Below are 19,591 nucleotides of genomic sequence, written 5' to 3'. Positions count from 1 at the left end.
AATCTGTCATTTATGGATCTGTATGCACTTCATATGCCTTCCACTAGATGTCAACAGTCGGTAGAACGTGGAATGAAGCCTCTAGTGTGATGTGGGGCCAGATGGGAGCTATTTGAGTGACTGGTCTGGCAGAGTTCCAGTTCCTGGCCACGCACGCTAGCCATGTGATGTCCATGTGTGCCATGAGTTATAGACATGAAGAAATGCTCCAGTTGGGATGTTATTGGATATATATGATAACAACATCCTAAAGATTCTCTACAAATTTTGACCAGTTTATTCGATTTGTAATATAACTTTTTGAAGATTTCATCCGACGTTTGCCTTCAATGCGCCGGTGTTTGGACACGTGTACTACACATGCTAGATAAAGTTGCTAATATGACACAAGTAATGAACGTCGAACAAAAAAACGATTTATTGTGGAAATAGGATTCCTGGCATTGCATTCTGATGAAGATATTCAAAGGTAAGGGAATATTTATGATGTAATTTCGTATTTCTGTTGACTCCAACATGGCGGAGAAATGTTATTTATATTTGAGCGCCGTCTCAGATTAATGCATGGTGTGCTTTTTACTAAAGTTTTTTTTTAATCTGACAGCGGTTGCATTAAGAACCAGCGTATCTTTAATCATATGTAAAACATGTATCATCAAAGTTTATGATGAGTATTTATGTTAGATGACGGGGCTCTCTAAAATGTCTCCGGATATTTTGGAGCCATTTCTGAACATGGAGCCAATGTAAACCAAGATTTGTGGCTATAAATATGCACATTATCGAACAAAACATTGTATTGTGTAACATGATGTCATATGAGTGTCATCTGATGAAGATGTTCAAAGGTTAGTGATTAATTTTCTCTCCATTTCTGGGTTTTGTGAAAGCTATCTTTGCTGGGAAAAATGGCTGTGTTTTTTGGATTTGGTGGTGAGCTAACAAATATATGTTGTGTTTTCGCTGTAAAACATTTTAAAAATCGGACATGTTGGCTGGATTCACAAGATGTTTATCTTTCATTTGCTCTAATGGACTTGTTAATGTGTGAAAGTTAAATATAAAAAATAAAAAAAAAATTAAAAAAAATCAGCGGAATGTTGGGGGGGGGTTCCGCTAGCGGAACGTCTGTCCTAGAAAGGTTAATACTGAAGAAGTCTTGAGGTATTGTTTGCCTGAGGTAGAATACCACATGACAATTTACCAAGAGAGTTCTCATCTATATTATTCGTAGCCATCAATTAAACACCATAAACCGATGCTAAGATCACTCAGCAAGCTGTACAGGGCCATAAGCAAACAAGAAAATGCTCATGCAGAAGCAGCGCTCCTAGCCGCCGGGGACTTTAATGCAGGGAAACTTAAATCCGTTTTACCTAATTTCTACCAGCATGTCACGTGCAACTAGAGGAAAAGAGAAAAAAATACATATAAAACTCTAGAACACCTTTACCCCACACACAGAGCTCTCATTCACCCTCCATTTGACAAATCTGACCCTAATTCTATCCTCCCGATTCCTGCTTACAAGCACCAACTAAAGCAGGAGGTACCAGTGACTTGCTCAATACGGAAGTGGTCAGATGGAGCAGATGCTACTTGAATGTTTTGCTAGCACAGATTGAAATATGTACCAGGATTCATCCAATGACATTGAGGAGTATACCACCTGTCAGTCAGTCATCGGCTTCATCAATAAGTGCATCGACGACGTCATCCCCACAGTGACTGTACGTACATAACCCAACCAGAAGCTATGGATTACAGGCAACATTCGGATCGAGCTAAAGGCTACAGCTGCCGCTTTCAAGGAGCGGAATACTAATCCGGACGCTTAAAATAAATCCTGCTATGCCCTCAGACGAACCATCAAACAGGCAGGGTCAATATAGGACTCCTACTACACCGGCTCTGACGCTCGTGTGATGTGGGAGGGCTTGAAAAATATTACTGACTACAAAAGGGAAAGCCAGCCGTGAGCTGCCCAGTGACACGAGCCTACCAGAAGAGCGAAAAGCCTTGTGCTCGCTTCGAGGCAAGCAACACTGAAGCATGCATGAGAGCACCAGCTTTTCTGGACGACTGTGTGATCACTCTCCATAGCCGATGTGAGCAAGACCTTTAAACAGGTCAACATTCACAAAGCCTCGGTGCCAGAGAGATTACCGGGACGTGAACTCAAAGCATGCACAGACCAACTGGCAAGTGTCTTCACTGACATTTTCAACTTCTCCCTGACCGAGTCTGTATTACAGACCACCATAGTCCCTGTAAAGCTGATATTTTGGTTAAAAGACTTACATGCATGGCGCAGTCTGGCCCACCCACACCAGACACGAGCTAGCTAATTTATCCTGGGATATTAGATGTTAGTTTACCTGAAATGCAAAGTCCTCTACGCTGACAATTTATACACAGATTAAACGGTAATCCGAATTTGTTTCTAGTCATCTCTCCTCCTTCCTTCAAGCTTCTTCAGACTTTATATGGCGTTTGGCAACCAACTTTAAGGTGCGTTATCACAACCGACTGGATTCTGTACCTGAGTTCTTTCAATCACCTCTGTAGGTGTATGCTCCTAAAAACCAAATGAGGAGATGGGAGAGGCAGGACTTGCAGCGCGTTGAGTCACAAATAGAACCAAGTTCTATTTTAGCACCTGGCTACACAGACGCTCGCGAGCAGTGTGGGTGCAATGATTGAATAACATGTATACATTTATTCGAGCACGTGACACGGTCTGGTCAGCATGTTAGGTCGCAATATACCACATTACATCTAATACATATATTTTTTAAACATTACAAAAGCATGGCCATCAGTTTTTTTTTTATTGCGGGGGCAAAACATATTTTGGCTGTTAAAAAATAAGCGGCTGGTAGATTTTTTCATGGTGGACTGTTTACAACATGAGTGGTCGTGAGCAGATGCACTTGTTTTGAGATCAAAGCGAGAGCTGCATGTAGCCACGTGTGAACATTTTGTTAATATCCTTTGCAAGTTATTAGCCCAGTTATAGATAATTTGTAGTCAACAATAGGGGAGTGAATGCTTCCTACAAGAGCACAAAATGTGTACATTTCTAAACATCTTTGAAAAGCGAGTGATGAGTGATGCAGTGATGTATTTTGAGACAGGCTTGAATAAGTCAATAGGCAGAGGGTAGCATAAGATGTCTGATTCTCTGTAATAATGTTATGGGAATAAAAATGCATTTTACTTTGTGAAGTGGTTTCTTGCATCAAACAACCACAACATTTTCAGTCACCTTGTCTGAAGGACGAGTGCATAAACAGGTTAATGTCAAGCCCAGCATGTTTTTTTCAAAAGCCTTATGGAATGTAGGCCTACATTGAATACCACACACTAGCTGCTGCGGCGACCATATTACCACCACACTAGAGGTCACGAGTCATGAAGGCAGTCAAATTCCACGTGAACGTTTAATCACGGTAATTAGGCTTCTCCAAGCTGATGGTCATTAGTAGCCTACCAAACTTGCTAACTGCCTGGTACTCAGCACTTTATTTTCACTCCAATCATTGACGTCAATACAAATGTGTTCGAAAATCAAACACTTCTTGAGAGCCTATGAGCTCATTTTGCACCACATTTCTATAGGCTATGCAATAGCGTGAGAAAAAAAAGTGTGATGGCCTCTACTAAAAAGGAGGATCCCATCAGCTTTCTATAGGCTAGCCCTACTGTATTTATTTCTCAACTTTCCTAACATTAAAGCACATTGTTAATCTTAACAGGAGTATAGCCTACCTGGCTGGCATGAATATGAACCACGGGAAAAGCGTCCTCCATTCACTGTAAGCGCATAGACATGCATTTCCCCCCGCTGCCCCAGTTTCAAGACATGTGCATGATAATGGTCCTTTAGGAAAGTATTCAGATGCCTTGACTTCTTCCACATTGCTACGGTACAGCATTACTCTAAAACAGATTAAATAAAATAAAAAAGCATTCTACACACAATACCCCATAATTGCAAAGCAAAAACTAATTTAGACATTTCAGCTAATTTAGTAAAAATAAACAGAAAAACCTTAAGTATTCAGACCCTTTCCTATGAGACTCAATTTAGCTCCGGTGCATCCTGTTTCCATTGATCATCTTTGAGATGTTTCTACAACTTGGAGTCCACCTGTGGTAAATTCAATTGATTGGACATGATTTGGTAAGGCACACACCTGTGTATATAAGGTCCCAGGGTTGATAGTGCATGTCAGAGCAAAAACCAAGCCATGAGGTCAAAGGAACTGTCCGTAAAGCTCCGAGACAGGATTGTGTTGAGGCACAGATCTGGGGAAGGGTACCAAAAAAAAAAAAAAACATGTCTGCAGCATTGAAGGTCCCAAAGAACACAGTGGCCTCCATTCTTAAATGGAACAAGTTGGAACCACCAAGACTCTTCCTAGAGCTGGCCGCCCGGCCAAACTGAGCAATAGGTGTAGAAGCGCCTTGGTCAGGGAGGTGACCAAGAAGCCGATGGTCACTCCGAAGCACTCTTAGCAGTTGATGTTACTCTTCAATAACACAGACCCCAAAGCAAATCAGGGGGAGGAAAATAGGTTTATTCAAAGAGAACAAATCATGCGGGGAGGTAGATGTTCATTCTCCCCTGTGATTCTCTCCACAGAACAAAGGGACAGGATGTAGTTTTATAACCCAGCCCTAGCCTGTAATTGACCAATTTGAATTCCTTGCAATAAAACTGGGCCAATGGCTAAATAACAAGTATCCTATTTCAGGTTCAATGTATAAACAATTCAGACCAATGAGAACTTGCCATGTAGCTAGGAGCCCAGGACTGAAATTTCTCCCATGTCTCTGACTCATTGATCATTAATCCCCTATTACAGACAAACCACTATTTCCATTGATCGTTAGTATGCTTGAATTTTAGTCATCTTGACCTTTAGTCCTCTACATTGTAAGAATATTTTGAAGATAAATACACAACTCCACCAATCAGGCCTTTATGGTAGAGTGGCCAGACGGAAGCCACTCAGTAAAAGGAACATGACAGCCTGCTCGAAGTTTGGCAAAAAGCACCTAGACACTCAGACCATGAGAAACAAGATTTTCTGGTCTGATGAAACCAAGATTGAACTCTTTGGCCTGAATGCCAAGTGTCACGTCTGGAGGAAACCTGGCACAGTGAAGTATGGAGGTGGCATCATGATGCTGTGGGGATGTTTTTCAGCCACAGGGACTGGGAGACCAGTCAGGGTCAAGGTAAAGATGAACGGAGCAAAGTACAGAGAAATCCTTGATGAAAACCTGCTCCAGAGCGCTCTGGACTTTAGACTGGGGCGAAGGTTCACCTTCCAACAGGACAACGACCCTAAGCACACAGCCATGACAAAGCAGGAGTGGCTTCGGGACAAGTCTCTGAAAGTCCTTGAGTGGCCCAGCCAGAGCCCGGACATGAACCCGATCGAACATCTCTGAAGAGACCTGAAAATAGCTGTGCAGTGACGCTCCACATCCAACCTGACAGAGCTTGAGGATCTGCAGATAACAGCGGGAGAAACTCCGAAAATACAGGTGTGCCAAGACTGTAGCGCCATACCCAGGACTCAAGGGTGTAATCACTGCCAAAGGTGATTCAACAAAGTACTGAGTAAACGGTCAGAATATTTATGTAAATGTGATATTTCAGTTCTAAAAACCTGTTTTTGCCTTGTCATTATTGGGTAGTGTGTGTAGATTGATGAGGGGGAAAAAATGATTTAATCCATTCTAGAATAAGGCTGTAAAGTAACAAAATTTGGAAAAAGGTGTCTGAATACTTTCCGAATGCACATTCTTAAATTTGGGGTCTGCTTGATGTATATTTTTTTTTAATGGGGATTCTGAACTACCATGATTTACGTTGGCCTTAGTTGATGATCACTTTTACTAGATTTATGACATATTTTAGCCTCACTCCCTAATCTTAACACCCACCGCCTCTACTTTTTAGATAAATCCTGTCTCCCCTCAGTTAAGACTACAGAATATTCTGCTATAGTAATTTCGGACCATTCCCCCCACATTATGCCTAAGCTCTTACTCCGAACAGAAGAAAATAGTAGAATTGGAGATTTAACAGGACCTTATTGTCTAACAAAGAAATCTGTGACTTTATTTCAACCAACAGATGTATTCATGATGACACCTCTCCCTTTCTTCTTTGGCAGAGTTCCAAAGGTGTATTACGGGGAAAGAATTTCTTACAATGCTCATTATGGTGAAACAAAGAACTGAAACTTCAAGAACTACTGGACTTAATCCTGGCAATAGGCCGCCAATATACAACTTCCCCATTCCCTGAATTATACGCAAAGGCGCTAAAACTTCAAACTCAATTTAACCTACTTTCCACTGATAAAGCAGAGTTTCTGTTGCAACGAACAAAGGGGACGTACTTCGAATATGGTGACAAGGCCAGCCGCCTTTTGGCACACCAACTAAGAACGCTTAAAATCTCATCTTATTTCTCAAGTATATGACTCTTCCCATAATATTGCAAGTGATCCCTCTAATATTAATATAACTTGTAATTTTATTCAAACCTCCACAAATCCAAACCACCATCAGATAATACAGCTATGGACAACTCTTTAGATATTCCATCCATTGATACCTAAGTTATGGACATGAGTAAAGTTCTGGATAACCCTCGGCATCTAGATGAGATAAGGGTCTAAAGTTAACGCAAAGTGGCAAGGCCGCAGGACCTGATGGCTTGCCCTTACATTTTATTTTATTACCCGATCAGCTTGCCCCATTACTATTAGATATGTTCACCGACTCAATAGCACAGGGCCCCCCCGATGCCAATTCAAGCCTCCATCTCACTAATACTCAAGATAAAGATCCGGTGGAATGTGGTGGATATAGGCTCATTTCACTTTTGATTGCGGATGTTAAACTATTAGCTAAGGTTCTAGCATGCCGGCTGGAACCCTGCCTTCAGGATGTCATATCTGATGATCAAACGGGTTTCATCAAAGGCCGACAACTGCTTTCCAATGTACGCCATCTTTTGAACATTATACTCGCTCTCCATACACCAAAATCATTGTTTCTCTTGATGCGGAGAAGGCTTTCGACCGGGTGGAGTGGGATTATTAATTTAAGATTTCGGGAAGATTTGGTTTGGGGTCTATTTTCATCTCATGGATACGTCTGCTCTATTCTACTCCTACGGCTAGCGTACACACTGACTCAACATTGAAAATAATTCCCTCTACAGAGGGACCCGTCAAGGGTTCCTTACGTCCCCGCTCCTGTTTGCACTTGCGATAGAACCGCTTTCCTTGGCCTTAAAATCCTCATCATTCTCTGGAATAAACCAAGCTAATGAAGAAGAAAGTGTCACTGTATTCAGATTATCTACTATTATAAATCACTAACCCTGTGAACGGTCAATAACATACAGCATATTTTAAACACATTTGGATCACTCTCAGGTTACAAAATGAACGTTTTCGGTCAACCCCGCTGCCAAGCAAATTCCCCCTGGAGCACTGCCTTTGTCTGTCGCCCTCTGGTTTTTCCTATTTATGTGTGAATACAACACATTCTCTGGCTATCCTCCATAAAACTGACTTTGCAAGTCTAGTCACACAAGTTAAAGCAGACTGCCTCGCTCCTTAGCTGGCAGAATCCAATCTACAACATTTTACCTAGGTTTCTATACCTTTTTCAATGTCTTCCAATCATTCTGCCGGAATAATTTTACACCAACTTGGATAGATTCAGTAATTTTTATCTGGTCAGGCAAATCACCTAGGATACGTAGAGCAATACTTCAAAGAATTTACTGCTTTACTTTTGGGCAGCCAATACACAAAATTATTGTCTGGTGTAATGCGCCAAGTACCAACTGGCGCTCAGAAGCACACTTCTGCCAATTATCCTCCCTTCCTGCTCTTACTTGTGCCCCACTGTCCTGGTTTCCTTCAAATTATACTGGAAACCCCATTGTGCTCTCTACTTTGAAGATCTGGAGACAATTGTCAACATTTTAGACTTTCTGCCCCTTCTCTTCTAAGCCCTATTTGTAACAGACAGCTATTTTTATCCTCAACTCGACCAGGTTTGTTTTGTGGCGAGAGAGAGGTTTGGTATGTTTCAAAGAAACACGAGCAAAGGAAATTGGACCGGTGGGAATCTGTCCTTTGATCTGATGAGTCCAATGTGAGATTTTTGGTTCCAACCGCCGTGTCTTTGTGAGACGCAGAGTAGGTGAACAGATGATCTCGGCATGTGTGGTTCCCACCGTGAAGCATGGAGGTGGTGTGATGGTGATGGGGTGCTTTGCTACTGACATGGTCAGAGAATTATTTAGAATTCAAGGCAAACTTAACCAGCATGGCTACCACAGCACTCTGCAGCGATACGCTGTTTTTCCACAGGACAATGGCCCAACACACTTCAAGGCTGTGTAAGGGCTATTTGACCAAGGAGAGTGATGGAGTGCTGCATCAGATGACCTTGCCTCCACAATCCCCTGACCTCAACCCAATTGATATGGTTCGGGATAAGTTGGACCGCAGAGTGAAGTTAAAGCAGCCAACAAGTGCTCAGCATATAACCAGGATGTTTCACATCCGGACGTGATTGGGAGTCCCACAAGGCAGCAAGTCCCATAGGCAGTCATTGTAAATAAGAATTTGTTCTTAGCGGACTTGCCTAGTTAACTTCTCTAGGGTAGGGGGCAGCATTTTTACGTTTGGATGAAAAATATACCCAAATTCAACTGCAAATTCAACAGTTACTCATCGCCAGGAGATAAGATATGCATATTATTAGTAGATTTGGATAGAAAACACTCTGAACTTTCTAAATCTGATTGAATCATGTCTGTGAGTATAACAGAACTTATTTAGCAGGCGAAACTCCAAGGACAAACCATTCATATTTTTTTTTATTTTTTTTTTGAGGTCACTGTCTTTTCAATGAGCTTTCATTGGGAAACCAGATTAAGCAACTTGCTTGCAGTTCCTACGGCTTCCACTGGATGTCAACAGTCGTGAGAAATAGGTTGAGGTTATTCCTTTGTGTAATGAAGAAATACGGCCATCTTGAAGTCGAGGCACTCCTGGTGTCCTAGACATACGTTTCAATCAAACAGAAGGCATGCTACATATCGTTTTAATCCTGTATTGAACACATATCATCCCGTCTTCAATTTTATCGATTATTAACGTAAAAAAAAATACCTAAAGTTGTATTACATAAGTAGTTTGACATTTTTGGGCAAAGTTTACTGGTAACCTTTGATATATTTTGTCGTCATGTTTGAGCAAGTTGGAACTGGTGTTTTTCTGGATCAAACGCGGACATATATCGACGGAATTAATCGAACAAAAAAAGGACCATTTGTGATGTTTATGGGACATATTGGAGTGCCAACAGAAGCTCGTCAAAGGTAAGGCATGAATTATATTTTTACTTTGCGTTTTGTGTCGCTCCTGCAGAGTTGAAATGTTCTCTCTCTTTTGTTTACAATGGTGCTATGCTCAGATAATAGCCTCGTATGCTTCCGCTGAAAAGCCTATTTGAATTTTGACATGTTGGCTGGATTCACAACCAGTGTAGCTTTAATTTGGTATCTTTCATGTGTGATTTAATGAAAGTTTGATTTTATAGTAATTCATTTTAATGTGGCGCTATGCATTTTCTCAGGCTTTTTGCCAAGTGATACAGTAGCATCTTGCCTAAACTCAGATTTTTGGATATAAATATGAACTTTACCGAACATAAAATATATGTATTGTGTAACATGAAGTCCTATGAGTGTCATCTGATGAAGATCAAAGGTTAGTGATTAATTTGATCTCTATTTCTGCTTTTTGTTAATGCTCTCTTTAGCTGGAAAAATGGCTGTCTAGTTCTGTGACTTGGCTCATACCTTACATAATCGTTTGGTGTGCTTTGGTCGTAAAACCTTTTTGAAATCGGACACTTTGGTTGGATTTACAACAAGTGTAGCTTTAAAATGGTGTAAAATACTTGTATGTTTGAGGAATTTAAATTATGGGATTTCTGTTGTTTTGAATTTGGCACCCTGCAGTATCACTGGCTGTTGATGTGGGACGCTAACGTCTCACATAGCCTAGAGGTTAAGTGAAGGTTAAATAAAATGAAATAACATGTGGGAACTCCTTCAAGACTGTTGGAAAAGCAGCCAGATGAAGCTGGTTGAGAGAATGCCAAGCGTGTGCAAAGCTGTCATAAAGGCAAAGGGTGACTACTCTGAATATCAATTATATTTTGATTTGTTTAACACTTTTTGGTTACATGTGTTATGTCATAGTTGACATCTTCACTATTATTCTACAATGTAGAAAATAGTTTTTTTTTAAAGAACCCCTTGAATGAGTAGGTGTCCAAACTTTTGACTGGTACTGTATATGTACATATGCATATTTATATATTATTTCAAATTGTATATTTTATATGCATATTGCTTTTGTTGTTAAGGGAAGGGAGGCGTTTCAACAGGTATATGAGGATAAAAGGATGTATCTGTTCAATTTGTATTTCTTTTCATGTCCAACAAAAATAAATATGTATAAAAATAAAAATTTGGCAGTATGTCCAACTGGCTTCACAACCGCAGATCACGTGTAACCATGCCTGCCCAGGACCTCCACATCTGGCACAAACAAAGAAATCCTGCACAAACTGTCAGTAACCGTCTCAGGGAAGATCTGAGTGATCGTCGTCCTCACCAGGGTCTTGACCTGCCTGCAGGTCGGTGTCGTAACCAACATCAGTGGGCAAATGCTCACCGACGCTGGCGAAGTGTGCTCTTCACGGATGAATCCCGGTTTTAACTGTACCGGGCAGGTGGCAGACAGCATGTATGGCATCGTGTGGGCAAGCGGTTTGCTGATGTCAACGAGTACCCCATGGTGGCGGTGGTGTTATGGTATTTGCAGGCATTAGCTACGAACAAAATTGCATTTTATCGATGGCAATTTGAATGCAGAGATATCGTGACAAGATCTGAGACCCGTTGTCGTGCCATTCATCCGCCACCATCACCATGTTTCAGCACGATAATGCACAGACCCATGTCACAAGGATCTCTACACAATTCCTGGTAGCTGAAAATGTCCCAGTTCTTCCATGGCCTGCATACTCACCTGACATGTCACCCACTGAGCATGTTTGGGATGATCTGGAGCGACGTGTACACTAGCGTGTTCCAGTTCCCGCCTATATCCTGCAACTTCGCACAGCCTTTGAAGAGGAGTGGGACAACATTCAACAGCCTGATCAACTCTATGCGAAGATGTGTCACGCTGCATGAAGCCAATTGTGGTCACTCCAGCTACAGAGTGGTTTTCTGATCCACGCGCCTACTTTTTATTTTCTTAAACCCATCTGTATTCCCAGTCATGTGAAATCCATAGATTTGGGCCTAATACATTTTATTAAATTTACTGAATTCCTTAATGAACTTTAACTCAGTAAAATCTTTGAAATTGTTGATTATTGAATTTATATTTTTGTTCTGTGTATGAAGTGGTTTGTTAATTTAAACCTGTTCTATTTTTGCCTCAAAACCGGGGCCAGTTCGGTTTGAGAGGAAATGAGGAAGCAAGGATGGCATCTAGTAACATTTTCAGACACAGCCAAGGGGTGACAAACCCTCATTCTGGAGATCTACCCTCCAGATTTCGCACAAACCCTAATCTAGCACAACCAATTTTTCTAATTAGCTGCTCCCCAGAACCTCAATTAGCTGAGCCAGCTGTGCCAGGTTAGGGTTGGCGCGAAAGCCTACAGTGTAGTTCTCCAGAAAAAGATTTGGCCTGGACGTTGGACGGGCAGGAACAATAAACACACTAACCTCGCCCCGTTTCTTATGAAGCTCTGTCAGCTCCTCCTGGTGCCTGATTCGCATCTGGGCCATCTCCTGCTGTAGGTTGTCGCTGCGACTCGAGTCCGCCCCCGGGCTGAGGAACCAAACACAAATGGTTAGACAAGGTCACAAGCAAGGTTAGTGCTATCTGGGATTCTTGGGAAATCCCTACCCTAACCCAACCATAACCCTTACCTAACCGTTTCAACGTCAATGTGGTGACTAAGATTTGAATGTCAAGGATCCCATTTAGACTTTCTCACAAGCAAGGGATTTCTGGACCACCATCCCCTCTAATGCAAACAACGGTTCATATAACGCCAATGCCCACTTCTAAATGAACCTCTATCCCCTAGGCACGAGGGTAGATCTGAAAATACTGGAGTGGATAGGTATAAGCAATATGGTAGTAGCTTGGCTTCGCAACACACACAAACAAGTTCAAAGGTCAAATCCTGGGGAGGCCTACCTGCCGTCATGTCTGTTCTGAAAGTCATATTTGTCCGACTGGTATCTCTCTGAAAGAACAGCCTGTAGATCGGACTTCTCCAAGAGACGGTTATCTGAGACAAACACAAAAAGGTACTTTAAAAACACACTTTCTGGGATAACTGCACAGGCAGCAGAACTAAAAACCAGTCAATCAATAGCATCTTGAGCACTGAGACATGGTATGGGCACTAACATTGGTGGATGATCTCCTCGAAGGCCTGCCTCTGCACACGGTCCCTCTGCTTCAGCTGCTCACCGACGTGCCTCTTCCATGAACACTCCACACGACGTTCTGCCATCACCACCTGCACACACACCCACCCACCAATAAGTTAATACATCCGTCACAGCCTGTCTCGTGAACCCATTTCAGGAGAAATTACTGGCAAAAGCATCTAGGCACACCACAGCTTCCAATATTAAGTAATAATATATCAAGTAAATCTGAAATCTTTCAAAATGCCATACATGCGGACCAAACCGCTCACGCATTTTGATTTCGTACCCCCACACTAGACACGATCAGGACATGCAGGTTGAAATATCAAAACAAACTGAATTATATTAATTTGGGGACAGGTCAAAAAGCATTAAAGATTTATGGCAATTTAGTTAACTAGCTTGCTGTTTGCTAGCTAATTTGTCCTGGGATAAACATTGGGTTGTTATTTTTCCTGAAATGCACAAGGTCCTCAACTCCGACAATTAATCCACAGAAAACGGTAAACCGATTTAGTTTCTCGTCATCTCTCCTCCTTCAGACTTTTTATTTTGGACTTAATACGGCGGTTGGCAAACTAAAGCATTACTACAACCTACCGGAGTATACCCATGATATTTTTCTTATACCTATCCACTCCAATCCTTTCAGATCTTCTCGAGTGCCTAGGGGATAGAGGTTAATTTAGAAGTGGGCATTGGTGTTATAAGAAACATTGTTTGCATTAGAGGGGACGGCGGTCCCGAAATGAAACACAAGGGTATATGCTCCTAAAAACCAATGAGGAGATGGGAGAGGCCGGACATGCAGTGCGTTGCATGTCACAAAAAAAACAGATTTCTATTTTAGCGCCGGGCCACCCGGACACTTGCTGATGCCCGCAGGTAGCGTGGGTGCAATGACTGCAAAATAAATGCACACATGCATGTAATTCAACGCTCGCGGAAGTGACGTGTCCGGTCTGGTCAGCATGTTAAGTGGAATATCAATACAAAAAAAATATACACAAAAATATAAAACACAGACTAGAGCCAGACAGAAAGAGGTGAAGCGACAGGGTTTACTAAGCCCAAAAATCGGTCCACGAAAATAAGACCACGAACTGAGGAGTTTTGTATGGCGGTCAATGAGAGTCAAATTAAGTCGACAAAAAATGGAAATGCCAATTTGCTATTTGATCAAATAGAAGTTTTGTAATGGTTAGGTTGTTAATTTCTTAATAGGGGGGGGGCGCTGTTTTCACGTTGGGAAAAAATCGTGCCTAAATTAAACGGCCTCGTAGTCTGTTCTAGATCATACAATATGCATATTATTATTACTATTGGATAGAAAACACTGAAGTTTCTAAAACTGTTTGAATTATATCTGTGAGTAAAACAGAACTCATTTGGCAGCAAACTTCCATACAGGAAGTGAAAATTCTGAAAATGGGGCTCTGTCAGGGCCTGCCTATTCAACTGGCTTATATTTATGGATCTGTATGCACTTCATACGCCTTCCACTAGATGTCAACAGGCAGTAGAAGGTTGAATGGGTTGTCTAGCTTGATGTGAGGCCGAATGAGAGCTTTTGGAGTGACAGGTCCGCTCTTTTGTCAGTTTTCAACTGCGCACAGGGGAACTTCACATTGTCTTCTGAAATGCGTTACATATACACGACGGAATTCTCTGGCTCTGATTTTATTGGATACATATGAGAAAAACATCATAAAGTAGGATTTTCAACCGAGTTTGACCAGTTTATTCAACGTTTACTGGGAATTTTGTAATTTTTCGTTCCAGGCGCAAAGATTTCTTGGACATGTGCCCTCCACATGGCTAGCCAAAGTTGCTAATTCGACAGAAGAAATGGACATTCTAAAACAAAACAACGATTTATTCTGGAACTAGGACTCCTTGGACAACATTCTGATGGAAGATCATCAAAAGTAAGAGAATATTTGTTATGTTATTTCGTATTTTTGTGGAATATGTTGGCTCCAACAAGGCGGAGAATAGGTGAGCGCTGTCTCACAATATTGCATGCTGTATGTTGTACTAACGTTATTTTAAAAAATCTAACACAGCGGTTGCATTAAGAACCAGTGTATCTTTCATTTGCTGTACAACATGTATTTTTTAGTAAAGTTTATGATGAGTTCTTTGGTTAGATTAGGTGACTGTCCAAAATATCTCCGGACATTTTGGTGCATTGTGGCTACGTATTCACAATGTAAAAACCACGATTTGCAGCTCTAAATATGCACATTTTCTAACAAAACATAAATGTATTGTATAACATGATGTTATAAGACTGTCATCTGATGACGTTGTCCAAAGGTTAGTGATTAATTTTCATCTCTATTTCTGGGTTTTGTGAAAGCTACCTATGCGGTGGAAACATGGTGAAAACATGGCGTTGTGTGTTTGGCTACGGTGGTGAGCTAATATAAATACATAGTGTTTTCGCTGTAAAACATTTTAAAATCGGAAATGATGGCTGGATTCACAAGATGTTTATCTTTCATTTGCTATATTGGACTTGTGATTTCATGAAATTATATTACATGATATCCCTGTCGCGTTAGGCTAAGCTATGCTAGTCAGCTTTTTTGATGAAGAGGATCCCGGATCCGGGAGAGAGAAGCGGTAGAGGTTAAGAATGCACTGATGTGGACGCACGTGGCATTTCATCAACGGAATATAATGTACTTATATCAGAGTTGTGCCTGTTGTTCAAACTGGTACAGTTGAAGTCGGATGTTTACATACACTTAGGTTGGAGTCATTAAAACTCGCTTTTCAACCACAAATTTCTTGTTAACAAACTAGTTTTGGCAAGTCGGTTAGGACATCTACTTAATCATGACAAGTAATTTGTCCAACAATTGTTTACAGACAGATTACTTTACTTATAATTCACTGTATTCCAATTCCAGTGGGCCAGAAGCTTACATACACTAAGTTGACTGCCTTTAAACAGCTTGGAACATTCCAGAAAAGGATGTCATGGCTTTAGAAGCTTCTGATAGGCTAATTGACATCATTTGAGTCAATTGGAGGTGTACCTGTGGATGTATTGCAAGGCCTACCTTCAAACTCAGTGCCTCTTTGCTTGACATCATGGGAAAATCAGAAGAAATCAGCTAAGACCTCAGAAAAATTAAACGTAGACCTCCACAAGTCTGGACCATCAAATTTCCGAACGCCTGAAAGTGCCACGTTCATCTGTACAAACACCATGGGACCACACAGCCGTCATACTGCTCAGGAAGGAGATGCTTTGTCTCCAAGAGATGAACGTACTTGTGTGAAAAGTGCAAATCAATCCCAGAAAAGCAAAATGACCTTGTGGAGATGGAGGAAACCGGTACAAAAGTATCTATATCCACTAGAAGTCGACCGATTAAATCGGAATGGCCGATTAATTAGGGCCGATTTCAAGTTTTCATAACAATCGGAAAATGGTAATTTTGGACGCCGATTTCACCGAATTTATTTTTTAAAAATTAAAAACTTTTTTTTTTACCTTTATTTAACTAGGCAAGTCGGTTAAGAACACATTCTTATTTTCAATGACGGCCTAGGAACGGTGGGTTAACTGCCTTGTTCAGGGGCAGAACGACAGATTTTTACCTTGTCAGCTCAGGGATTCAATCTTGCAACCTTACGGTTAACTAGTCCAATGCTCTAACCACCTGCCTCACGAGGAGCCCGCCTGTTACGCGAATGCAGTAAGAAGCCAAGGTAAGTTGCTAGCTAGCATTAAAAATGTATCTTACAAAAAACAATCAATCATAATAACTAGTTATAGTAAACATGGTTGATGATATTACTAGTTTATCTAGCGTGTCCTGCGTTGCATATAATCGATGTGGTACGCATTCGCGAAAAAGGACTGTCGTTGCTCCAACGTGTACCTAACCATAAACCAATGCCTTTCTTAAAATCAATAAACAGAAGTATATATTTTTAAACCTGCATATTTAGCTAAAAGAACTCCAGGTTAGCAGGCAATACTAACCAGGTGAAATTGCGTGCAATGAACGCAAGAGAAGTGACACAGAGTCAGGGTATATGCAACAGTTTGGGCAGCCTGGCTCATTGCGAACTAATTTGCCAGAATTGTACATAATTATGACATAACATTGAAGGTTGTGCAATGTAACAGGAATATTTAGACTGATGGATGCCACCCGTTAGATAAAATACGGAACGGTTCCGTATTTCACTGAAATAATAAACGTTTTGTTTTCGAAATGATAGTTTCCGGATTCGACCATATTAATGACCAAAGGCTCGTATTTCTGTGTGTTATTATGTTATAATTAAGTCTATTATTTGATAGAGCAGTCTGACTGAGCGATGGTGGGCACCAGCAGGCTCGTAAGCATTCATTCAAACAGCACTTTTGTGCATTTTGCCAGCAGCTCTGCTGTTCAAGCCTATCAACTCCCGAGATTAGGCTGGTGTAACCGATGTGAAATGGCTAGCTAGTTAGCGGGGTGCGCGCTAATAGCGTTTCAAACGTCACTCGCTCTGAGACTTGGAGTAGTTGTTACCCTTGCGCTGCATGGGTAACGCTGCTTCGAGGGTGGCTGTTGTCGATGTGTTCCTGGTTCAAGCCCAGGTAGCGGCGAGGAGAGGGATGGAAGCTATACTGTTACACTGGCAATACTAAAGTGCCTATAAGAACATCCAATAGTCAAAGGTATATGAAATACAAATCGTAGAGAGAGAAATAGTCCTATAATTCCTATAATAACTACAACCTAAAACTTCTTACCTGGGAATATTGAAGACTCTTGTTAAAAGGAACCACCAGCTTTCATTTGTTCCCATGTTCTGAACAAGGAACTTATACATTTGTTTTTTTACATGGCACATATTGCACTTTTACTTTCTCTGTTTTTGCATTATTTAAATCAAATTTTACAACTGGCAAATGTGGTGCAGTCCATCAGGAGGAGATGCACTGCAGTACTTATTGCAGCTGGTGGCCACACCAGATACTGACTGTTACTTTTGATTTTGACCCCCCCCCTTGTTCAGGGACACATTATTCAATTTCTGTTAGTCACATGGAACTTGTTCAGTTTATGTCTCCATTGTTGAATCATACATTCAAATATTTACACGTTAAGTTTGCTGAAAATAAACAGTTGACAGTGAGAGGGGGTTTCTTTTTTTTGCTGAGTTTAGGTAGGGGTAAAGTGACTACTCAACAGCATAGATAAGACAGTAGCAGCAGCGTGTGTTAAAGTGTGAGGCATCAATGTGCATGTGTGCAGGCTCATGTAGTGTGTGTGGTGGGGTGTCAGTATGTGCGAGCGTGTGGGTAGAGTCCAGTGTGTATGCATAGAGTAGGTATAATAGTGCAAAAAAAGGGTAAATGCAGGCAGTCCGGGTAGCCATTTGATTCGCTATTTAGCAGTCTTGTTTAGCAGTCTCATGGCTTGGGGGTAGATGCTGTTAGGGTACTGTTGGTTCCAATTGCCATGAGGTAGCAGAGAGAACAGTCTATGGCTTGGGTGACTTGAGTCTGAAAAAAATGTTGGGCCTTCCTCTAACACAGCCTGGTAAATTAGAGGTCCTGGATGACAGGGAGCTCGGCTTGCTAAATCATTTGCCGGAGAAGTAACAACGTCATGTGGTGTTGGTGAAAGGCATAACCTTCCGATTGACTGCGCAAACAAGCACTATACACAATCATAAACAGCTAATTAACCTGTCAACTTTGAAGATTATGGTAGCCCGTTCTGGTCTAGCTAAGATATTGTTAGCAAGCTAACGTTTACTAGCTAAAATTACGCCACAGATGCCTCCTACATTAACTAGCTATTAGCCAGCTAGTTAAAAATACCTAATGTTAGTTTATGTAGCTAATGTTTGCTAGCTAACGATGCATATGTACAGTTTTAATTATAAAGTTGTACGTTTCGTCTATAGCACGACAAGCTAGCTAGCAGTCTATCTGCTAACGCTAGCTAGCTTGTAAGCTATGTAGCTATGTTTTCAAACACGCAGTCATTAGCTAGCGTGATAGATAGCATCAAGAGGAATGGAAAATGTTAACTTACGTTCGCTAGCTAGCGTAGGTAGTTCCACATCCACTCAGATCATGACATTTAGTCGTTTTCAGCTGCTTACTTGTGCTAAATTGGCGTTAGTTGATGTTTTGAAAAAAGTTTTCCTATTTAAACCACATAGCTAGCTTGTGATACCTAACAGCCAGCTAGCAAACGGTAGCGAATTAAGACAGTCGATATTCATCAGCCGAGACGAGCCAAAACTATTTATAAAACAAACAGAAAATCATCTCGGATTGCACATTTTGGTCACAATAAACCAGGTGTAGGTACAACTTCTTCTTCTGTGAGTTTTATGGCGGACTACATCCCAAAGATATGTATTGGCGCCACCAACTGGACGGGTTTAAAAAAAGAAAGGGGGAACAAATCTAATCCATACTTGATAGAGTAACGAATTTAATCCACCCAAATAAAAATTGTAAATTGACCAAAACAAAACTCCCACTTCGTCCTTCTTTCAAATCTCCATATCTCCCTTCTCAGGCTGTAGTAGCCTGTCTAGCTCACAAACTAGAATCAGGGCGCCTGTCACATGGTGACATGATATCATTGACGTGACGTGCAAATGAGCGATAGAACACCGATCACACAAATGTCACCAATCCGATTTTTTTTGTGCGGGCGCCCCGCGCCGCCCCCGGCAAGTTGCCGCCCTGGGCGGCTGCCCATGTTGCCTCTACCTAAATCCACCACTGCCTATCCACCACCATGGACATATCAGGAGCACCATTCAAACCCTCAACCCTTTTAACAGCTGCTGCATATGAAATGCTCTGGACAACCTTAACTTTGGCCACATCATTTTCTTCCACCCTTCAAAAGACGTGGTTTCATGGTTCCCACCACAATTGCAACATGTTACATTTTCATCACTTTTATAACACATGATATGATCTTTTCCACAACTTGGACATCTCAGTTTCTCCCTTCT

At 41.3% G+C, this 19,591-nt stretch overlaps 1 protein-coding gene across 3 annotated transcripts in view; it reads right to left on the bottom strand.

The window, feature by feature from the left end:
• atg16l1 (ATG16 autophagy related 16-like 1 (S. cerevisiae)) overlaps window positions 1-18,968 on the bottom strand; it is a 56,017-nt gene extending 37,049 nt beyond the window's left edge. For 2 of the 3 annotated variants that reach the window (XM_071356410.1, XM_071356411.1), the window contains exons 1-4: window positions 18,649-18,967; window positions 12,564-12,675; window positions 12,348-12,441; window positions 11,867-11,972 (exon numbers count right to left, since the gene is read on the bottom strand). In XM_071356410.1, coding sequence (XP_071212511.1) covers window positions 11,867-11,972; window positions 12,348-12,441; window positions 12,564-12,669 — 306 coding nt within the window. In that variant the 5' untranslated portion in view covers window positions 12,670-12,675; window positions 18,649-18,967. Of the gene's footprint in view, window positions 1-11,866; window positions 11,973-12,347; window positions 12,442-12,563; window positions 12,676-18,648 lie in introns of all 3 variants that reach the window. The other variant, XM_071356409.1, reaches the window with a different exon arrangement.
• Between the last annotated feature and the right edge of the window lie 623 nt (window positions 18,969-19,591).

The sequence above is a fragment of the Salvelinus alpinus genome, chromosome 21 (genome assembly GCF_045679555.1).
Source record: "Salvelinus alpinus chromosome 21, SLU_Salpinus.1, whole genome shotgun sequence".
Taxonomy (NCBI): domain Eukaryota; kingdom Metazoa; phylum Chordata; class Actinopteri; order Salmoniformes; family Salmonidae; genus Salvelinus; species Salvelinus alpinus.
Note: the sequence above shows the minus strand (reverse complement) of the source record. Positions and strands in the feature narration are given on the sequence as shown.